The sequence below is a fragment of the Balaenoptera ricei genome, chromosome 20, assembly GCF_028023285.1.
Source record: "Balaenoptera ricei isolate mBalRic1 chromosome 20, mBalRic1.hap2, whole genome shotgun sequence".
In the NCBI taxonomy this organism is placed as follows: Eukaryota; Metazoa; Chordata; class Mammalia; order Artiodactyla; family Balaenopteridae; genus Balaenoptera; species Balaenoptera ricei.
The window spans coordinates 7,542,509-7,564,191 of NC_082658.1; the positions used below are offsets into that span (position 1 = coordinate 7,542,509).

At 57.5% G+C, this 21,683-nt stretch overlaps 1 protein-coding gene across 6 annotated transcripts in view; it reads left to right on the forward strand.

The window, feature by feature from the left end:
* The window catches only part of LLGL2 (LLGL scribble cell polarity complex component 2), a 32,627-nt gene extending 16,177 nt beyond the window's left edge, over positions 1-16,450 (forward strand). For 4 of the 6 annotated variants that reach the window (XM_059906511.1, XM_059906510.1, XM_059906514.1 and 1 more), the window contains 23 exons: positions 3,892-3,989; positions 4,934-5,015; positions 5,310-5,425; positions 5,803-5,961; positions 7,740-7,902; positions 8,039-8,171; positions 8,487-8,541; positions 9,142-9,296; positions 10,560-10,923; positions 11,061-11,214; positions 11,304-11,408; positions 11,782-12,074; positions 12,180-12,330; positions 12,673-12,823; positions 13,480-13,596; positions 13,711-13,877; positions 14,255-14,519; positions 14,762-14,915; positions 15,169-15,197; positions 15,421-15,468; positions 15,693-15,735; positions 15,861-15,922; positions 16,111-16,450. In XM_059906511.1, coding sequence (XP_059762494.1) covers positions 3,892-3,989; positions 4,934-5,015; positions 5,310-5,425; positions 5,803-5,961; positions 7,740-7,902; positions 8,039-8,171; positions 8,487-8,541; positions 9,142-9,296; positions 10,560-10,923; positions 11,061-11,214; positions 11,304-11,408; positions 11,782-12,074; positions 12,180-12,330; positions 12,673-12,823; positions 13,480-13,596; positions 13,711-13,877; positions 14,255-14,519; positions 14,762-14,915; positions 15,169-15,197; positions 15,421-15,468; positions 15,693-15,735; positions 15,861-15,922; positions 16,111-16,121 — 3,075 coding nt within the window. In that variant the 3' untranslated portion in view covers positions 16,122-16,450. Of the gene's footprint in view, positions 1-3,891; positions 3,990-4,933; positions 5,016-5,309; positions 5,426-5,802; positions 5,962-7,739; positions 7,903-8,038; positions 8,172-8,486; positions 8,542-9,141; positions 9,297-10,559; positions 10,924-11,060; positions 11,215-11,303; positions 11,409-11,781; positions 12,075-12,179; positions 12,331-12,672; positions 12,824-13,479; positions 13,597-13,710; positions 13,878-14,254; positions 14,520-14,761; positions 14,916-15,168; positions 15,198-15,325; positions 15,469-15,692; positions 15,736-15,860; positions 15,923-16,110 lie in introns of those variants that run through there. The other 2 variants (XM_059906513.1, XR_009499352.1) reach the window with 2 other exon arrangements.
* Positions 16,451-21,683: the final 5,233 nt, after the last annotated feature.

Below are 21,683 nucleotides of genomic sequence, written 5' to 3' on the forward strand. Positions count from 1 at the left end.
AGCTCCTCCCTGTTCCCCTCAATTAACTGACCTCTGTTCTCTCCCCACATCCAAATCACTCCCTTCCTCATTCCCAGCAAGACCCCCTGGGCCTCTCGTAACTAGCCTGGGGTCCCCACGCCTCCTTGCTCGGCCAGTTCCCTGAGCTCATGACTCGCTTTACCTCATCATATCATGTTGCCTCATTCAGGGATTGTGGGTCTCATTTGCATGTTGAAGCAGAGTCGCTTCCCCTCTGGGACCTGGGGAATCCCCTGTCACCACACTGTCTACATTTGAATCCATCCTCTTGGCCCCAGCCAGTCAGGGTCACCATGAAGTTCCCACCCCTTATTCTGTTTTTGAGGGAGGCTTGGTCAACTTGGAGAAGATGCCCTGAGGGATACGAGGGAATGAGGGAGAACCTTTGAAGGAAGGCAAGGCTTGTGTGCGCTGTGAGGCCGCGGTCAGGTGGTCAGGTGGTCAGGTGGTCGTCCTGAGGCTCATCTTGTTGGAGCCAAGGACAGCCCCGCCCCCACTCAGCGCAGCCATTAGCACCACCGCGGTCACCACGTGCGAAAAGAGGCAAAGCAGCTCGTCCAAGTCCGGTCACCTTTTAAGTGGTGTTGGGGATTCTAAGTTTCATGGGCCTGACTCAGTTCCTGTTCTTTCTAAACCAGCCTATGGAAAAGAAGGTGGTTCGGGAGTGAGGGGTGGCACAGTGTCCTCAGGACCCTGAAGAAATGAGGAATGAGTATGAGTGACTGAACGATGGGCCTGACCTTTGTCTCCCTCTGGGCTAGGGAAAAGAACTGATCCGCAGCAGGTGTGACTCAGGTGAGATGTTAGGAGAACTTCCTGCCAGTGAGTTGATAGGATAACGTGTGTGGCCTGAGCACCTGACAAAAAGCTGCAGACTGTTTTCTCTTTGGCTTGACTTTCCTGCTGATGCCCGAGGTAAAAACGTCTAGGGTAGCACCTTGGTCCCATAGGAATATAATATGAGACATATGTAATTTTAAATGTTCTAGAAGCGCATTATAAAATTTTTTAAACAAGTAACATTATTTTGATAACATATTCTGTTTAATCCAATATATCCAAAATATTATTGTTTCAACATCTAGTCAACAGCACATCTCAATTTGGCCATTAAATTTTCTTTAGGAATAAGTGATCTATATTTAGAGTTTGGAAGATTTACAGTTGAAAAAGGAGATTCAAAGCTTTGGTCTGCCTGACTCCAGCCCCTGTTCCTTTGGAACCCAAGAACATACCTGGGAAGTTTTCTAATTACTGAGTTAAGGGTCCATCCTTGAATTTAGTTAATGGAAATTAAATAAAATTAAAAGTTCAGTTCCTTTGTGGCACTAGCCACATTGCAAGGGCTCAGGATCTACACACGGCTTGTGGTTGTTATACTGGGCATCAGGGTCTGGGCCCCTGCTGGCCACCAGGCTCCTGCTGGGTGTTTCCCCCAGAGTCCTCTAAATTCCAGACACTGTGATCCTGAGCTGCGGCTGCTGGTGATGATGGGGAAATGCTGTCATCCCAGGAACCTTCTCTGGAGCTCGGGCCTCTGACTTCCCGAGGCCCCAGCAGCCTGGGGCCAGCCGAGGCCTAGTGGGGGCTCCTGGGGAAGCTCGTCCCACACACCGAGTCACGTGCCCTGCCCTCCTTTTCCTGGGAAATGTTTACATTCCAGATACCCTGCTATCTCCCCAAGGCTTTTCCAGGCTCTGCATTTTTTACATAGCTGAACAGGAACCTGGGCCTGGGGGGCCGGGCCGGGGGACGGCTCCTGCTGGCGTGCTGCTGCCCTCCCAAATGACCCTTCCAGGTACAGCCATTTGCAGGGCAGACTGTGTTCCTGGCAGAGAACCAAGCCTGTGGGGCCCTCACACCTACGTGTCCCCAGAATAGGCACTCTTTGGAGCTCTCATCCCTGGGCCAACCCCAGCACAGGGCCCCCGTCCGCGAGCCACTGGCCTGGGTGGGCAGGCAGGCAGCAAAGCAGTTGGGTCTGCTAAGCTGTCGCTCCAGCTGTCACCAGGACTTATCTCCTTCTGCCCCTTGGAGGCCGAGTGAAGCCCGGAGTAGAGCCCTGGGCCTAAGGAGAGCTGCCTCATTGGGGCACCCTTTTTCTGCAGGGCAGTCTCCATGGTTTACAAAAAAAAAAAAAAAAAAAATCTTTGAAGTCGCTGGCTGGCATCCTCTGTTCTGCTCGAATCTATAGCTCTACAGGTTCAGTATCCCCTGGCGGGGTTGGAGGGGGGTGCTGGGGGGGGTGGCTGGAGTGGGGTTAGCTGACTAAGAAACAACCGAAAACCTTCCCGAAGATGGTTTGTCAGTCTCAGTCTCTAGTGCTTACATCCGTACCTCTTTAACCTGTAATTCCACCCCTGGGACACCTGCCTAAGGAAATACTGAGTTGCAGGCAGAGATAGGAGCCCAAGAATAGTCATCGATGCAACTGGCAATTATAAAACCTCTAAAAACAAAGTAAATGTTCAATAACAGAGGCCTGGTGAGTTAGGGCACCTCCCCCTGAGGAATATTCTTCAGCCGTTTAAAAGTCGTTTTAGGGAGTTCCCTGGTGGTCTAGTGGTTAGGACTCGGCACTGCCTGTGGCCCGGGTTCAATCCCTGGTTGGCGAACTGAGATCCCGCAAGCCATACCGTACGACGAAAATAAAAAAAGTCGTTTTACTGCTTTTAACAGCCTGGGCTGGCTATAGGTGGAAAGACAGACCACAGAGCTATGTGTCTGTATGTATATCCATGTGGCATGGTCCCAGTGAGGTTTCTGGGCTTTTTTTTTATCCTTCCTATATGTTTTTATTTTATTTTATTCATATTTTTTATTTAAAACATTTAAAAGTTATATATATATTTTATTTTGGCCACACCGCGCTGCGTGCAGGATCTTAGTTCAGGGATTGAACCTTCACCCCCTGCAGTGGAAGCGTGGAGTCTTAACCACTGGACCACCAGGGAAGTCCCAAAATCTAAAAAAAATTTTAACACCCTTCCCCACTGGTAATCACTAGTTTGTTTGCTATATCTGTGGGTCTGCTTCTTTTTTGTTATATTCACTAGTTTGTTGTATTTTTTAGATTCCACATATAATTGATATCATACAGTATTTGTCTTTCTCTGAGGTGTCTGTTTTTAAGTATAGGCCCGTACATGCTTACAGTCGGATACATACCCTTGTTAGGAAGGGTTACTCCGGTTGTGGGAGTGTGGGTGATCTTTGTCTTCTTTTTCAAACTCCTTTATATGTTCCAAGTTTTCTACAATGTGTATTATTTCTATAATAAGAACTGAGCCAAGGCATGTGTCTGCAACAACACTCCAGAAGCTTCCTTCCTGGGAAGATGGTGGAAGAGAACTCATAGTGGCAACGAGGCACTTGAGACAGAGCAGATGTTCAGTGCTGGAGGAGCCTCCGGTGGCCCAGAGTCGGGAAGGGCAGCCGTGGGTTCCGTCGGACCCCAGGGGCCCGCCTGGAGCTGCGGTGCAGCTGGGCTTCCTGAGCCACCTGGTGCCTCCCCTGTGCCAGCCCCCCAGAGCTTCCCCCGCACCCCTGCAGGAGGGCTGGGTGGGTCGCCCACAGTACGGGTGGTGGAGGAACCAGGTCAGAGTTCCTGGAGAGCAAGGGGCCAGCACGGTGTCCCGGGAGAATGAGCTCCCAGGGAGGGCTATATGGCCAAGGACCGGGTCAGGAATGGACTGAGGGTGGGGCCCAGGTGGGTCCGGGTGGGGACCTGAACGAGACTGAATTCCTTCTTCCTGCTGGGGGTGGCTCTCTGCTACGGCTCCTCCCTCCGGCACTGACCCCCTGACCCCGGCCGTGGAGGGGCAGAGGGGACGAGTCTACAGGCCCATGCCTGCCTGGTTCTCGTTGCAGACGGTGGAGCACGGCTTCCCGCACCAGCCCAGCGCCCTCGGCTACAGCCCCTCTCTGCGCATCCTGGCCATCGGCACCCGCTCCGGAGCCGTCAAGCTGTATCCTTTCCGTTCTCCCAGCTCCCACCCAGGGATGCCCTGGAAGGGCCAGGGGCCCTGGCATTGGTGAGATTCAGGAAGGACCCCCCCCCAACCCTCCATAGAAAGGCAAGTTGCAGATGACCCCTCTTGTTCCCGGGACATTCCAAATACCCTCTTAAGAGTCAGCCCCGAATGCAGTAAGTGGAGACCAGGGATGGGCCCCACCCCCAAAGGATCAGTAGACTGGGCCCAGGGCTCTGTCCAAACCGGAGACGGGGTGGCCTTGGGTTAGAGGAGCTGTGCGAAGGCAGCTGCTCTTCCAGATTCTACCCCCGACCCTGCACACCCCCTCTACCCCCGACCCTGCACACCCCCCGTGTACACACACACACACACACACACACACACACACACACACACACACACGAGAGAGGACTCCTAGTTGGTTGGCGGGGACAGTCCTTCCCTGGCCTGAGGCTGGACGTGGTCCAGTGGGTCCATTTCAGAGGCAAGCCCACAGGTTCCAGGATGGGGAATCGCTGCTTGGGTCCTCTGGCCTGGGCTGGGCTACGAGTCTGGGAGTCCCACCCCTGAATCTGACCTGAGCCCCCAGGGTGAGCCAGGGTGGGACCTAGGGGAATTGGGAGGTGGGGGACCACCCGTGGAGAGCCCAGCCGGCACCTCCTCCAGCAAAGCTGTAACTCCCTCCTCTGCTGCAGGGCAGGTGCGGGGAGCCTGGGGGTGCAAGTCAGCAGCGCTAGGCTGCAGGGCGTGTGTACACAGGAGGGCAGAGGCCCAGCTTCCACCGACTCAGCCCTCCCTCAGCTGGTTAATCATCGCCAGGCCACGGCCATAGCCTGGTTACGATTCTCAGCGCCAAGGCTCACGGCCATGGCTGCCGTAGGTGGGCCCAGGGGTGGTGTCCTGCCTTCTGGAGCTTTTCCTGAGCCTGCTACTCCCAGCTATGGTGCCCCGGGGGTGGAGTTCATGGGGCTGCACCGTGAGAACAACGCGGTAGTGCAGATCCACTTCCTGCCTGGCCAGGTGAGGCCCCCCTGCCCCCATGCCCTTCTTACTTTCACAGCTTCCAGAAAGGACATATGGAAAGGCAGGCATTTGGTGGCCCTGGGTTTGGTGCTGATGGGAGGACCCGGGACAAACCTGCCTTTCCCCAGCTGCGGTTCACGGCCACCCTAACAGTAGCCAGGGGTCTCTTGGTTCTGGGGCTCTTTGAAATGACCCGCACAGGCTGGGCCGCCCCAGTGTGTAAAGGTCACGGTGAACGCTGTCCCTCCCTGGTTAACGAGACAGCACGCTTCTGCCCCATTTCCTGCCTAGTGCCAGCTGGTCACCCTGCTGGACGACAACAGCCTGCACCTGTGGAGCCTGAAGGTCAAAGGCGGGGTGTCAGAGCTGCAGGAAGATGAGAGTTTCACGCTGCGTGGCCCCCCAGGGTAAGAACTCAGTCTTTTTGCTCTCCTAGCCAGCCTGACCCGTGCACCAACTCCAGGGCGCCCTGGGAGGAGCTGGCAGGGCTGCGGCCCGCCTCCCCCCAACCCCACACGGAGCCTACGCGGGAGGCGCCAAGGGATTTTTTTCTGCCTCTTAGCCCCAGCTCTCTGCCATCTGTCTCCTGTCTTGGCAGAAAAAAAAAAACAATATGTTTGTCTGGGCCTGAGTCGCTGGACCCCATCAAAGGACCTCACGGGCCTGCTTCCCCCCCCCACAGGCATGGCCTTCCCTGGGGCCGCTGAGGGAGTCGGGGGATCTTATCTGTGGGTCCCGCCTGCCTGGTCAGAGCCAGCTCACGGGCCATCATTCCCGTCTGCAGGGCCGCCCCCAGTGCCACGCAGATCACCGTGGTCCTGCCGCATTCCTCCTGCCAGCTGCTCTACCTGGGCACCGAGAGCGGCAGTGTGTTCGTGGTGCAGCTGCCGGCTTTCCGCGCGCTGGAGGACCAGACGATCAGCTCAGATGCCGTGCTGCAGCGGTGAGCCCCGGGCCCGGAGACCCTCGTGCCCTGAGGAACCTGTCCCCTCGAGTGGCCTTCTCCGTTCCATCCCGGTTATGCCTCAGGAGCTTATAATTTCTCTCCTGGGAAGTCTGTAGGGATGGGAGGACAGACTCTCAGCTCTCCACCTGTCCCCCAAATTGAGAATCTCACCCCCAAAAAAGAGTTAGCATCCCAGCACTAAAAGGGGTCTTGGGAGTAACTCGTCACCTCATTTAAAAGGAAAACAAGGCTCAAAATGATTGTGCAGTGATACCAACTCTCAGTCCAGCGTTCTTGGCACTGATACCACCTCTTTCAAAGCCCCGGGGCTCCACAGTGGGGCAGACGGGGCCCAGACCTCCCTGCATCCGCTGGGCAGCTTCTGCTGATGCTTGTGTTTTGGAGTCTCTGCCACATGTTCGTTTGCATGCAGGCTCCATGGCCCCAAATCCCTGGCGGCCACAACCTGTAGGTTTCTTGAGATCGTTTCAGAATCTTTGCTCCTTAATGGTGGTGTCCGTGGGAGAGAGGGAGTCAGATCAGGTCTGGGTGCGGAGGGGGGCCAGGGCCCAAAACAGGAGGGGATGGAGGAGTCCGGCAGGAGCTCACAGGAGCCAGGTTGATGGCCGTGGAGTGTTCTGCAGTGAAGAAGGGCAGGGAGGAGGCCAGGGTGCTGGGCTGTGGAGCTGCTTCAGGCCCGACCTTCCTCAGGGCTCTGGACCAGGCTTGTAACACTCATAGTCGTCAGGCCCCGGGTGATGGTCAAGCAGGGCTGGGCATTGCTGGGTTGGGAGGATTCCTGCTTGGGGCTGGGTCCCTCTGAGCACCGGGCACGGTAGAGTCAGGGCAGCGTGACCATGGTCAGAGCAGGACTGTTTACAGGGTGGCGGGCATGGCTGGTGCTCAGCCGGGGCGCCTGGCCTGTGGGCAGGACGGCGGAAGGACCTGCTCCTCAGTGTGTGGCTGTACCAGTGCCCACCTTACCCGCGCCCGTGGGAGTCTAGTCGAGGAGGAGCCCCTGCTGGGCTTTCCCAGCCTGGGTGCCCTGGGAACCCCTCCTGTTGGTCTAAATCTTTGTTCTAAATGTAGAGGGTTTGGTTTGGGTTTGAGCGTAGAAATGCCCTTGGGATCCAGGCTGTTTCTGTTTCCTACTCGCCCTCCTCGGTATTGGCTCTTGGTCCTGTGCCTGCCACCTCATGGTCTTCTGTTGGCTGTAGCACCTCCAAACTTCACATCAGCATTCCAGGCCCAGAAAAGGAGGAGGGGGTCAAGGCTCAAGGCCAGGCCAACTGACATAGAGAGTTTTGTTTTGTGGGTCTTAAAAACTTTTTTTTTATGAAACACCAACACCTTACCGAAATGCACTAAGTTTGAGTGTACGGTTTAATGGATTCTTGTTAAGTGAGCGTCTGTGCAACCAACTCTGGGCAAACACAAAATTTTGCCAGCCCCCCAGGGTCCCCCACCTGCCCTTCTCTGTCACAGCTCCCTCCCTCCCCCAGAGGTAACCACCACATCGACTTTTCTGGAAATCACTTCCTTGCTTTTCCTTATAGATGTGCCACCTGCGTTTGCGTCCTTAGGGGGTTTTCTCTATCGCTGCCCTGTCCTATGCGTTGCTTCTCTCTCCCCTTGATGATGTGTCCTGGCAGCCTTTCCATGCTGGCACATTCAGTGCCCCTGCTTCGGGGGATGGCGGGCATGGCTGTGCCGTGCTCTCAGCCATGCCCCAACGGTGGACGGTGACGTGGGCTCACGGCGCTGCCCTCGCCCAGGTTGCCAGAGGAGGTCTGCCACAGGCGGGCATTTGAGATGGTGGAGGCTCTGCAGGAACATCCCCGGGACCCCAACCAGATCCTCGTCGGCTACAGCCGGGGCCTTGTCGTCATCTGGGACCTACAGGGCAGCTGTGTGCTCTGTCATTTCCTCAGCAGCCAGGTAGCGGTGCCACATGGTTCTCCCAGGCCCCACATAACACATCCAGTCCCCGTCTGAGGCATGGGGGTGCAGGCGATGGGACCGCACCCCTGATCCCAGCCTTCGTGCACTCTCTCTCTCCTTTCCCACCGTGAAGCAACTGGAGAACGTCTGCTGGCAGCGGGACGGGCATCTGATTGTCAGCTGCCATTCTGACGGCAGCTACTGCCAGTGGCCCGTGTCCAGTGACACCCTGCAACCGGAGCCCCTGCGCAGCTGTGTGCCTTACGGTCAGTGCTCTGCCCGCCACCTGGGACCGCCTTCCAGTGAGCAAGGCGGTGTCCTCTCTGGCCCCAGTCGGTCTCTCCTGCTTTCAGGTGTAGGTGTCCAACTCATAGAAGCAAAACCTGGGGCCCAGAGAGGGTGAAGGCTGTGTCCAAAGCCACACAGCGGGTTTTCTGACACCCACTGTGACTTTCTGTGGGAACTGCTCAGAGCAAGACTCCCGAGCCTAGATCTGCTCCGTGGGCATGCGGGATCTGTGCTGCAGACCCACGGACCTCTGAGAGCGGGAGGACCGTTCAAGGTATTTCTTTTTCTTTTAGGCCCTTTTCCTTGCAAAGCTATTACCAAAATCTTCTGGCTGACCACCAAGCAGGGGTAGGTATCAGTGCTCTGTCCTGTTCCCTTTCTAGAGCTTTCCTGGGGAGCTGGAAAGGCTGCTCAAACCTCTGCCTGGGGGAGATGGTGCCTAGTGACTGCCTTTGGGTCTCATATCCGGGTCTCCAGGGAAGGGAGGGGGGGCCATTCATACCTCTCTCTGACTAATTCCTGAAAACTCATTCCCATTCTTTCCCTTCCACCCTCCTGGAGAGATGATTCAGATCAGCAGGTTCCAAACTCTGTCTTAGGAGCAGACCTGTTTCTTCAAACAGAATCATACAGGGAGACCTGATGTATAAGCAGAAAAGGGGGGCAGGGGGCACTCTGGTTGAAACGGGAGTGGCGGCAGAGACTCAGAGCCTTCGGCCGGCGTGCTCCGCTGCTTGCCCCCAAGTTCTCCTGGGCTGTTGAGTTGGGAAGAGACGGGGGTCCGCCCCAGCCCCTCCTGGGGACCTTGAGTGAGCCCTTACGCTGAGACCAGCCCCCATCCCAGGCCCTGCTGCAGAGGCCAGTCGCAGGACCAGCCCACGGCCGGCTCAGCCCTTGGCTTCTGGGGCGGTGTCAGCAGCCCACCCCCTGCTCTTCTGTGCCTGCCAGGTTGCCCTTCACCATCTTCCAGGGCGGCATGCCGCGGGCCAGCTATGGGGACCGCCACTGCATCTCAGTGGTCCACAACGGCCAGCAGACAGCCTTTGACTTCACCTCCCGTGTCATCGACTTCACTGTCCTCATCGAGGCGAACCCTGAGGCTGGTAGGCGAGCGGGAGTGAGTGTGGAGGGCAGGCCACCAGGAGGTGTGGGGATCGGGCCCACCCCCATCCATAAACAAAGAGGAAAGGTCTGCAGGCGTTCCTAAAGCTGCCACCCCTGAGTCCCTAAGCCCCATTGTACCTCTTCTTAGTGTCCCCGAGGCTGCTCCCTTTCCTTCCCTGCTGGCCTGTGGCTTGTCCTTGCCGGCCACACCTCCCTTCCACCCCAAACTCTCTTTGCCCTTCCCCGGCTCAGCTGGGACTTGGCCCAAAGGTGGGCAGATCTGCACTGCTGGGCTTAACACCCACCCGGCTGAGGCAAAGGGCTGCTGACCTGGACATGGTGAAGCCCTCCTTGGGGGGTGGGGCAGGTAGCAGTGTGGGCCAGCTGAGCTGGTCTCCTGGAACTCAGCCAGGCCAACAAAGCCCTGAGTCAGCTTTCTAAATTGGGTGACAGGCAAGACCAGAAAGGGCTGGTGTCGAAACCTAGAGAGGAGGCCTGGCGGGAGATCTCCAGGAGGGCGGGCCTCCTCCCTAGATGACTCTGACCTGACAGGCCCGAGGCCTCCAGGTGAGGGAGGCAGGCCTGCTCAGGACACCCTGGGCTGTGTTCTCCCAGCCTCGCCAGTGGCCCTTTGGAGGGAGACTCCGAACATGCTTTTCCTCCTTTCTCAGCCTCTTCTTCCCTCCTCACACCTGACAGCATGCTGGGAGCCAGGGCCAGTTTTTGGTCGATTCTTTTAGATTTTCTACATTGATGATCAAAGTTGAGGCAGTTCCCCTCTATTCTTAGTTTACTGAGAGTTTTTTTTTTTTTTTATCATAAATGGATGTTGGGTTTTGTCAAATAGTTTTTCTGCATCTATTGCTATGATCATGTGATTTTTCTTTTTTTTTTGGCCACACCACACGGCTTGTGGGATCTTAGTTCCCCGACCGGGAATTGCACCCGGACCCTTGGCAGTGAGAGCATGGAGTCCTAACCACTGGACCGCCAGGGAGTTCCTGATTTTTCTTTTTTAGCCTCTTGATGCAATGGGTTTCGTTAATTGATTTTCGAAAGTTGACGCAGCCTTGCATACCTGGGATAAATCCCACTTAGTCGTGGCATATAATTCTTTTCTACGCATTGTTGGATTTGGAGCTTGCTTTTAAAATGTGGGTTCCCTGGCTCCACCCCTAGAGCCTCAGATTCTACAGGGCCAGGCTGGACAGACTGCTTCCCAGTGGCTCCTGCAGCCCCTGACCCTTGGCCTGTCCCCACAGCCTTTGATGACCCCTATGCCCTGGTAGTGCTGGCTGAGGAGGAGCTGGTCGTGATTGACCTGCACACGGCTGGTTGGCCGCCGGTCCAGCCTCCCTACCTGGCCTCCCTGCACTGCTCCGCCATCACCTGCTCCCACCATGTCTCCAACATCCCCCTGAAGCTGTGGGAGCGCATCATCGCTGCCGGCAGCCGGCAGAACACACACTTCTCCACCATGGTAGGTCTGGCCCCGGCCCCAGCCCCGCCCCAGCCCAGAGCCAGGCTCGCCCATGAACTTCTCCGTCATCTCCTCCAGGAGTGGCCCATTGACGGTGGCACCAGCCTGGCCCCAGCCCCGCCCCAGAGGGACCTGCTGCTCACGGGGTAGGTGACGTTGATCGTACTCTCCTGCCTAGTGGGACGTGTGGGGTGGGAGCAGAGCTCGGGGGGTGTGCGTGCCAGTCCCGGGCACCTCTGGCCCGGCATCCTTCTCACGGGTGACAGGCGGGCTCTGCCCACAGGCACGAGGACGGCACAGTGCGGTTCTGGGATGCCTCGGGCGTCTGCTTGCGGCTGCTCTACAAACTCAGCACGGTACGGGTGTTCCTCACCGACACAGACCCCAACGAGAGCCTCAATGCCCAGGGTGAGGACGAGTGGCCCCCCCTCCGCAAGGTGAGGCCCGGAGCCTGGGAACCAGGGAGGGTGGGGACGGGCCAGGTCCAGCGCTTATGGCCCCTCACGGAGCTCTTCTCCCTTGTCAGGTGGGCTCCTTCGATCCCTACAGTGACGATCCTCGGCTGGGCATCCAGAAGATTTTCCTCTGCAAATACAGTGGCTACCTGGCTGTGGCCGGCACAGCAGGGCAGGTAGCAGGCCGGGCTGGGCGTGGGGAGCAGTGGGGAGGGCTGATCAGGTGACTTTGGGCAGCGTCCAGGCCCACGAGCTTCCTTCTCAGTATTGGGGGCAGCAGGGCCAGGAACCGGCTTCCTGAGCGCCCCCCCTGGTGCATCACCTGCCCCTGTGGCTCTGACTTCTCCCAGTGAATAGAAGTTCCCTGATCCCATTAGAGGGAGGCCTTTCTCCTCCAGAAATCAGGATTAAGAGCCAGAGGTTGGGTACTTCTGACCCTTGGCCTTGGCGTGGATCTTGGGTCCTTTGCTGTCCCTGCCGTTAGGGTCCCTGAGGTCCCGCTGTCCCTTGGTGCCGGGGGTGGTTCAACCCATCTGCCGCCCCGCCCAGGTGCTGGTGCTGGAGCTGAATGACGAGGAGGCGGAGCACGCCGTGGAGCAGGTGGAGGCCGACCTGCTGCAGGACCAGGAGGGCTACCGCTGGAAGGGGCACGAGCGCCTGTGTGCCCGCCCAGGGCCCGTGCACTTCGAGCCCGGCTTCCAGCCCTTTGTGTTGGTGCAGTGCCAGCCCCCGGCTGTGGTCACCTCCTTGACCCTGCACTCCGAGTGGCGGCTCGTGGCCTTCGGCACCAGCCACGGCTTTGGCCTCTTTGACCACCAGCAGCGGCGGCAGGTCTTTGTCAAGTGAGCAGACCTCCCGGGGTGGCCGGGGCCCGGGTCTGGGATGGGTGCCTGGATTGGCAAGGTCCCTCAGGCCCTGGCCACGCTGATGGCCCAACGTCCCGCCAGGTGCACGCTGCACCCCAATGACCAGCTAGCCTTGGAGGGCCCGCTGTCCCGTGTGAAGTCCCTAAAGAAGTCCCTGCGCCAGTCTTTCCGCCGGATACGTCGCAGCCGGGTGTCCAGCAGGAAGCGGCGGCCTGCTGGCCCTCCGGGAGAGGTGAGGCCGAGGCCGGGCACAGCCCGGAGCAGCCAGCGGCAGGTCCCAACCACCCCTCCCTGCCCCGCCTGCTTTGGCCACAGACACGGGCTCTGGGCCACCCCCGACCCCCACCAACCCTGTGACCTCGGATCCGTCACACTGCTTCTCTGTGCCTCGGCTTCCCTAAGTGTGAAAGGCAGTCACTGTAATGCCTCAGGGCCACGTCCTCAGTCAGTGTTACCAGGCAGGTGGTGGCAGGGGCTGTGGCCAGTCTTCCTGGAAGGCTCGCTGTTGAGCAATCGGATGCCCCCGGGAAGGAAGGCCAGAGCCTACCCTCAGGCCTGGCCCACTCCACTGCAGGTGCAGGAGGGGAGCAGCAGGGCAGAGAGGACTGGCCTGCAGAACATGGAGCTGGCGCCCGTGCAGCGCAAGATCGAGGCCCGCTCGGCAGAGGACTCCTTCACGGGCTTTGTCCGGACCCTCTACTTCGCTGACACCTACCTGAGGGACAGTAAGTGGCCAGCTTGCGGTGGGGGGCCCTCTGGCGTGAGGGCGTGTCGGAGGCTGCTGGCTGGTGCACCCCTAAGAGGGGTTCCCCCTGTGAGCAAGGGGAGACTGGAGCCCCCGCCCGCCCCTTTCCCTCCCGTGCCTGGGTCTCCGAGTCTGATCGCCCTGGCTTCGTATCCAGGCTCCACCACTCTCTAGAAGTGTGACCTTGGACGTGTCACTTAGCCTTTCTGGGTCTCGCTTCTCCCCCTGTAAAGTGGAGGGATAGCTTCCCCCTACAGTGGTTGCGAGCGTTGGGACATGCCACGTGCCTGCTGGTACCCAGCAGGCCCTCTAGAAGCTCTCTGGCTGTTTCTCTTCTTCTGCCAGGGCAAGGGTGGGCTGAGGGCTGTCTGCTGCTGTATCTCGAGGGCCGAGCTCTCCTGGGTTTGGGATCATCTGCATGGGGCTCTTGGTTGTCAGAGAGCCTTCCCAGCCTTTCCCATCTACACCCAGGAGGTAGGCAGGGCCCACAGCAGCTCCATTTTACAGAGGAAGAAATTGAGGTTTATGAAAGTTTGCTGACGTGACCTTGGAGTCACACAGGTAGTGAGCCAGGTCTCCTGGCTCCCCCTGACCCCCAGAGCCAGGGGTTAGATGTAAACCTTTGCCTCCTGGCAGGCTCCCGCCACTGCCCCTCGCTGTGGGCTGGCACCAATGGAGGTACCGTCTACGCCTTTGCCCTGCGCGTGCCCCCCGCCGAGCGGAGAATGGATGAGCCGGTGCGGGCGGAGCAGGGTGAGTGCTGGGCAGGGGGAGAGCACTTGTCTGCCTCGGCTGGGAGCGGGATGGTGTCTCCAGCCTCGTCCTCCGCCCAACCACCAGCCCCACCGCCTACCTCCGTCCCTGCAGCCAAGGAGATCCAGCTGATGCACCGAGCGCCCGTGGTGGGCATCCTGGTGCTGGACGGACACAGCGTGCCCCTTCCCGAGCCCCTGGAAGTGGCCCACGACCTGTCAAAGAGCCCCGACATGCAGGGAAGCCACCAGCTGCTTGTCGTGTCGGAGGAGCAGTTCAAGGTGCCTTATGGGAGGAGGTGGGGTCCCCCGGGAATCCCCGGCACAAATGACAATGGCTGGGACTCACTTAAAGTTGTGTCTGTAGTTGCTGTGTGAGGGCTGCAGAGGCACAGGAAAGAAGCGGGGTCTTGATGGAGCCCCCGGGCCCCAGGGTCAGTGGTGGGGACACTGAAGCAGGACCTGTGTCTGGGGAAGGGACAGAAAACACAGGGAAGGAAGAGGCCCTGGCGTCTTCGCAGTCTGAGTGCCGCGACCACACATCTGAGGGCCAGGCCCGGCGGCAGCGTCGGGCAGGGAAGCGGGAAGTCCTCGCTTGACCGGATGAAGCTCTGCAAACTGGTCTGGCTGCGGGTGTGACCGGCTGCCCTGTGCCCTAGGTGTTCACGCTGCCCAAGGTCAGCGCCAGGCTGAAGCTGAAGCTGACCGCCCTGGAGGGCTCGCGGGTGCGGCGGGTCAGCGCGGCCCGCTTCGGCAGCTGTCGAGCCGAGGACTACGGGGAGCACCACCTGGCCGTCCTCACCAACCTGGGCGACATCCAGGTGGTCTCGCTGCCCCTGCTCAAGCCCCAGGTGCGGTACAGCTGCATCCGCCGGGAGGACGTCAGCGGCATCGCCTCCTGCGTCTTCACCACATACGGCCAAGGTGTGCAGGCGGTGGGCGCGTCGGGACCTCTGTCCGCAGGGCTGCGTTTGGGGCTCCTGCTGTGCTGCGAGGGCCGCTGGGAAGGGCAGTCGGGGGTATTCCGGTCAAGGCCAGGCTCCTCAGGCAGAGAACTTTGGGAGGCTCTGGCCCCTAATCCCCCCCTGGGGGGGCAGCTCTGTTCGCAGCCGCAAGGCCCGGGAGACTCAGGCTGGCCTCACCTGCCAGGCTTCTCCACCCCCCAGGTTTCTACCTGATCTCACCCTCCGAGTTTGAGCGCTTCTCTCTCTCCACCAAGTGGCTGGTTGAGCCCCGGTGCCTGGTGGATTCAGCAGAAACGAAGAACCACAGCCGTCTCCGCGACAAATCGGGCCCTGAGAAGGCCTTGGGCCGAGCCAGGTGGGTAAAAGGGCAGGTGGCCTTTGCTCCAGCCCCTCCTCACTCCACCCTCCCTGGGGTGCCCCCTGGGGGCTGGTCAGAGTCCCCTTCCCCCGTGAACTCAGCCCACCCTCCCAGCTCTGCCTCCTTGCCCCGCTTTGTATGCCCCACCCTCCTATGCAAGCTGGTCAGTCGACCTCATTCTTCACGGGACCAGGGCTTTCCAGAACGGGGAGCCTAGTGGCCCCCGATGCTTACTGTCTCTCCTCCACAGGAACTCAGGGAGCCAGAGTGATGGAGAGGGTAAGACAGGCCTCTCTGGGGCCAGGGGCCTGGGGGGCCGAGGCGTTGTGAGCACACCTGGGGAGGGAAGGGGATCCCAGGTGAGCAGGTGGTGTTCGGGCTGGGAGTCGAAACAGCTTCCCTTCCAGTCCTGGGCTCAGGCTTCAGCAACCCCACCCCCAGAAGCAGGGAGCTGGGGCAGAGGAGGGCCCAAGGCTCACCTGGCCTGGCCTCTGCCTTCCAGAGAGGTCGTCGAGCCCCATGATGGAGCACGCCCTGCTCAATGACGAGAGTGAGTCAGGGCAGGGGCTGGTGGGCTGGCCGGCAGGAGGGATGTGCGGGGGGGAGCGGTGGCAGCGTGCTTGGAAGGCCAGGGTGGGAACGAGGGCCAGTTTCTTGAAGGGGGGCAGGCCCATTCACCCCATCAGTAGAAGGGGCAGAAAGCGGGGGTGTCTGGCCCAGCCCCAGCTGGCCTCACCACGCCTCTGCTCCCCACCCCTGCCCCCTGCCCTGCAGGCGTCCTGAAGGAGATCCAGAGCACGCTGGAGGGGGGCCGAGGGTGAGTGACTCAGGTTTGCAGGGCTGCGCCCCCGGTGCCGGGAGACGTTCCAGAAGAGCTCCGGGAATGAGGGTCCTCGTCTGCAGCCCCCGTGGGCGGTGACGGCCCTGTCTTTGCCCACGCAGGAGCTGTGGTGATTGGCGTTCCCAGCGAGTGGCCGTGGGGTACGGCCTCAGCAACGGGGGAGGTAGGGGCTCTAGGTGCTGCCGCACGGTGGGGTGGGGCACGCTCCTGGGGAGGATAGGAGGGACGGGAGCCCCTGTCCCCGCTCCCCAAGGCCCTTAGGCCCATCCCAGCCCTGACACACACCCCCACGTGCCCGAACACCTCCGTATCTGGGCTCAGGCGGGTGACTGAGGCCCCTGTCCCACCCAGGATGCTCCTGAGTTGCCGTGGCTCTCTCTCCTTCTGCACGATGAACACACACTACTGACGGCTCTTCCTGGGGGCGCCGCCCCACCTGGAGAGGGCCGTGCAGGGGCCGGGGGCACCCCCAGTGCCCGCCCTGCTGCTGCTCCTGGCCTTGGGAGAGGAGGGACCCCAGGCCCCTGGGGCTCTCCCTCCTCGGGCCTTGACTCTCTCGGTCCTTTTGTCAATGTTGCACAGTTTTTATCCCCGTCTCCCCCCCTTTTTGTAGTGGGCTGGGTTTTAAATTATAAATGTTTAACTGCCTCCGGGTGAAAAAGTTTTTAATAAACACCTTATTACCTCTTCACTGGACTGGCCCAACGACTTTAATTTTTTAATTGTGCAGAGATTTTCCATGTAGATAGAAATGATCGTTAGCTGGTTCCTTGCCTTTGCCCCTTGGGTCCATCCCCTGGACCAGGCTGGTGCTCAGGAGAATCTGTTTTTTAAGCTATTTGAATCAGATCAAACTGTATCTGGTTGTGTCTGAACGCTAGATGCCTTCTCTCTTTGGGAATAAATGGTAAAAGTTAACTGAATTGAGTCTGTCTGACTGCACCTCTGGGTGGGGGGCAGTGGGAGGCCCCTAGCTGCCCCTGGCCGTCCTTTCCTTGCTGTTAGGAGGGGAAGATGCACACAGTATCTCAGGCCTGATGGCTTCTTCCGGACTTCAGGGAAGGACTATGGGGTGCTGCTGAGGTGGGGGGCAGCGCCCGGAGGTTAAGGTCTTCATAAGCCAGGGGTTTGATTCTACTTGGGCTACATCTTTATTCGCCTGTCTTCACTGAGCACCAACTATATGCCAGGTGCTTGGGGTTCAGAAGTGGCCAAGACAATGTGATCCCTGCCCTCGTGGGGTCCTTACAAGTGCAGGAAGTGTTAAGATGAGGGAAATCCGGGGGCTTGTGAGAAATGTGCCTGGGGAGGTGACATTCAGTGTGACGGGAGAGGTGACCAGGAGCTGGCCGGGCAGACTGTTCTCTGCAGAGGATGGGGGGCGGGAGGTGCAGCAGCACGAGAAGAAGTGCTCTGCTCGCCGTAGAGCAGGTGAAGAGTTGAGGGTGGCTGGCAGGAGATGAGCTGAAAATGCCAGGGCCAGTCCAGGAGCCTCGTGAGGGCAAGGACACCGCCATGGGCCGCAGGGATCCACCCTGGCCTGAGTGCGGAAAGGGCCTGTTGGAAGGACGCGGATTAGCTCAGGGGGCAGAGGAGGAGCTGAGGCCCAGGTCCCAGGACGGACACACCGTGGGAGCGTCCTCCCCACCCACCCTCCGGCCCAGCACGTCCAGCTCAAGAGTCGCTGAATTTTGGAACTTGGACCACTTGAGCATCCCTTGTTTCTCCTTAGAGGAATGGTGGGGGCTTACTGAGATGGAGCCCCAAGAACCACAAGGAGTGGGAGGGACAGCTCCCCAAAGGAAGAAAATGCTGTCCCTGGAAGAAGTGGAGAAAGGATGCTGGGCAGATAAAGGCGAAGCCACGGGGGCGGGGGAGGTGGGGAGAACTGCACCCTCTGCAAGACAGTCTGGACTCCATCCTGAGACAACGGAAGCCTTTGAAGGACTTTTTTTTTCTGCCGCGCTGCGTGGCACGTGGGATCTTCGTTCCCAGATCAGGGATCGAACCCACGCACCCTGCAGTGGAAGTGCTGGACCGCCAGGGAAGTCCCATCTGGAGGGCTTTAAGCAAGGAAGTTCCATGAGATTTATTCTTCTAAAGACCACTGTAGCTTCAACCGCAGGTACAACAACCGAGTTCCACTCAGGCAAATTACTTACCTGCTCTGCATCAGTTTCTCCTGGGAAATGGGATAACAGTATTCCCTCAGTGATCTGTTGCCAGGTTCCTATGAGACCTCGAGGTTAATGGGTTAATGATGGGGGAGGCCCTCTGTCAGGGTCAGGGAGAATATCTTAGAGTTTGATGCACAGGATGTCTTTATCTTTTATCACAAAAGAAATTAAGCTTTGCTGTTTCTAACTTGGGTTGGCACTGGGGTCCTCAGTCTGTGGGTCAGAGGATCCTACGCCAAAAGTGGGTGTCAAGGAAGGAGTGGGAACATCACACTCAGAAAGCTGGGCTCCCCACCTAGGGAGACAGGTATGGTTTTGTGACTGCCAGTTTAGGGGGGCTTCCATGTCTTTTATCCAGTTGGCTAAATTACCTCACACTAATGGACAAGCGACATGAAGTTTCCTGCCAAGAAACCAAGAATTGAAGATCACGGTAATAATGCAAACACCAACAAATCAGAAGAAAATGGCAGAGCCAACACCTCCATGGCTTTGTGGCTGCCGCAACGATCCGGCTAGTCAGCTCGAACAAGAAGTCAACAATAGGGACTTCCCTGGTGGCGCAGTGGTTAAGAATCCGCCTGCCAATACAGGGGCCACGGGTTCGAGCCCTGGTCCGGGAAGATCCCACATGCCGCGGAGCAACTAAGCGTGTGCACCACAACTACTGAGCCTGCACTCTAGAGCCCATGAGCCACAACTACTGAGCCCGCATGCCACAACTACTGAAGCCTGCGCGCCTAGAGCCCGTGCTCTGCAACAGGAGAAGCCACCACAACGAGAAGCCCGCGCACCACAACGAAGAGTAGCCCCTGCTTGCCACAAGTAGAGAAAGCCTGAGCGCAGCAATGAAGACCCAACGCAGCCAAAAATAAATAAATTTATAAAAATAAAATAAACTTATAGAAAAAAAAAAAAAAGAAGTCAACAACAAGCACACGCACGCACCTGAAAATACCAAGAGGGCTGTTTGAAAATGGATTTACCCCGCACCCATTAAGGACGAGATTTGCCTTAAGTACACTATGCTTTGAAGCGTTAGCTTATGTTGGTGGTTCAAATATTTCAGTTCAGAAGGAAACATTCTCATATTAGGAGTGTGAGACCAACCATTTTTACGGATAGGTGTGCTCTAGAAAGGGGATTAATGGAAGCTGGGCTGGCCCCGAGGGAGAAGTGGGGTGTCCAGGGAGAGGTGATGGGAGTGGTGAAACAGAGGTATTGAGAGGTTGAGTTGACCAGGATGGCGGCCAGATAGACCGGTGAGTGAGTGGGAGGAGTCACTGCCAATTCCAAAGGCCCTGGAGACGTACTATAGGCAGCCAGTCTAGAGACTTAGATCTGAGGGCCTTCGGCATCCAGAGGTGGAAGACTTAGTGTTCACCTACATCTGAAAGTCGGGCGGATCCAACCCTCCATCACTGGCTTTGCCTGTGACCGGCTCTGTGACCTTGGATAGATGACCTCACCCCTGCACCTTTGTTTACTTATCTCCAAAATGGGCTGTGATAATAGGGCCGACCTCAGAGAACTGAAAGGATTAAATGAGAACCTGTAACATCCCACAGCATCTGGCTCCCAGTAAACACCCAACCAAAGGAGGTGAAAGTTACTGTGAGGTGGGTGAGGCCAGGAGAGGAGGAAATGGATCAGGAGGGTGAGAGGGAAGGAGTGTGGAGTCAGAAGAGGGCTCGCACAGACCGGAGGAGGAGTTCACAGTCCTTGTGAGCAAAGCAGATGAAGGAATGAGTGGGAAGGAGGAGGCAAAGGGGAGAACTGGGCTTGGGGGTGGGGCCCCTCTGCCCTGGTATCAGGTTTGTCTAAGGGAATTCCCTGGAGGTTGTTGGAAATCACACAGCCAGGAAGTGGGATGGGGGAGGGACCAAGCCTGTCTGGTTCTGAAGCCAATTCCCCGCAGAAGTGTCATGGAGCAGAATAGCGGGGCCCGGGGTTCCCTGGTGGCACGGTGGCTAAGAATCCTCCTGCCAATGCAGGAGACATGGGTTCAAGCCCCGGTCCGGGAAGATCCCACATGCCGCGGAGCAACTAAGCCCATGTGCCACAACTACTGAGCCTGAGCTCTAGAGCCCACAAGCCACAACTACTGAGCCCACATGCCAAAACTACTGAAGCCTGCATGCCTAGAGCCCGTGCTCCACACCAAGAGAAGCCACGACAATGAGAAGCCTGCGCACCGCGACGAAGAGTAGTTCCCGCTCGCCACAACTAGAGAAAGCCCGCGTGCAACAACGAAGACCCAACGCAGCCAATAAATAAATAAATAAATTAATTAATTAATTAATTAAAGGAAAAGAATAGCGGGACCCTTGAATTGGGTCCCCAGTTTCTCACTTACTGGCTGTATGTCCTTAAGCCACTTACCCTCTCAGAGCCGTTTCCCCATTTGTGAAATGAGACCATATCCCCTTCCTAGGGTTTTGGGGGGTTTGAATGAAATGAAGCTTGGGAAGGGAACTGAGACTCAGAGGATCAGAAGTGGCCACGCCCACCGAGCTGAGTGAGATCTGAGCTCTGTCCTGGATCAGCCAGAGGGAGACGAGGGCAGGGGAGAAGGTAGGAGATTGGAGACAGGTGTGGAGCTCTCCCCTCTGCCCTCAGAGCTCACAGGACACATTGTAATGGGCCAGACAAACAGAAGTTCCGTGTGTAGCTGATGGTAGCTCCTCACACCTGTTCTTTTGCCAGGTCTTGGGAGCCAGACTGCCTGAGTGGGCATCCCACTTCTTTTTTTTTTTTTTAAATAATAATATATTTATTTTTGGCCGCGCTGTGCAGCTTGTGGGATCTTAGTTCCCCAACCAGGGATTGAACCCAGGCCCTCAGCAGTGAGAGCACAGAGTCCTAACCACTGGCCTGCCAGGGAATTCCTGGCATCCCAGTTCTGACACTCAGCTGTGTGCCTCAGTCTTATCATCCATAAAATGGGAATCCTTACAGCACCAACCTCTCAGAGTGCTTTCAAGAATTAAGTGAATTCAGGGAATTCCCTGGCGGTCCAGTGGTTAGGACTCCGTGCTTTCACTGCTGAGGGCCTGGGTTCAATCCCTGGTTGGGGAACTAAGATCCCACAGGCCGCAGGGCGTGGCCAAAAAAAAAAAAATTAAGTGTAGTCCTTAGAACAGTACCTGGCACATCATCAACATTATTATTATTAGTCCAGGGCAAAACAGTGAGTTCTTTCTCTGTGTTATCTTTTAAATTATAAAACGCATACAGAATAGCACAAGTCATAGGAGTACAACCCGATAAATATCTCCACAAACTAAACAAACAGTATCACCCATGGAGGCTCCCTTGTGACCCTTCTAGTCACTACCAACCTCCCACCCTCCACCCCAGGCACCACTCTATAACTAGCTCAGTTTCCTCTTTTTGTACTTTATGTAAATAGAATCATACAGTGATTCTATAACCCTTTCTGGCTTCTTCACTCACCACTTCGTTTGTGAAATAACCCATGTATGTTGCGGATAGTGCTGTGTAATCATCCACTGTGTGAATACATCACCCCACTTCCTGCTTTCTGCAGGTGAAACAAGCCCTATGAACCTCATTGCCCTTTGCCTTGGTCAGTATTGGTGGTGGGGAAGCACAGCTTACAGACTTTCACAGTCAGAGACACCAGTTTTATGAGTTACGTGGTAACTGATGTTACCCATGAGCTTGTGTTCCTTTGGGACAGCTGCTTCCTTCACTAGAAGGCTGCTTCCTTGGCAAAGGCCAAGT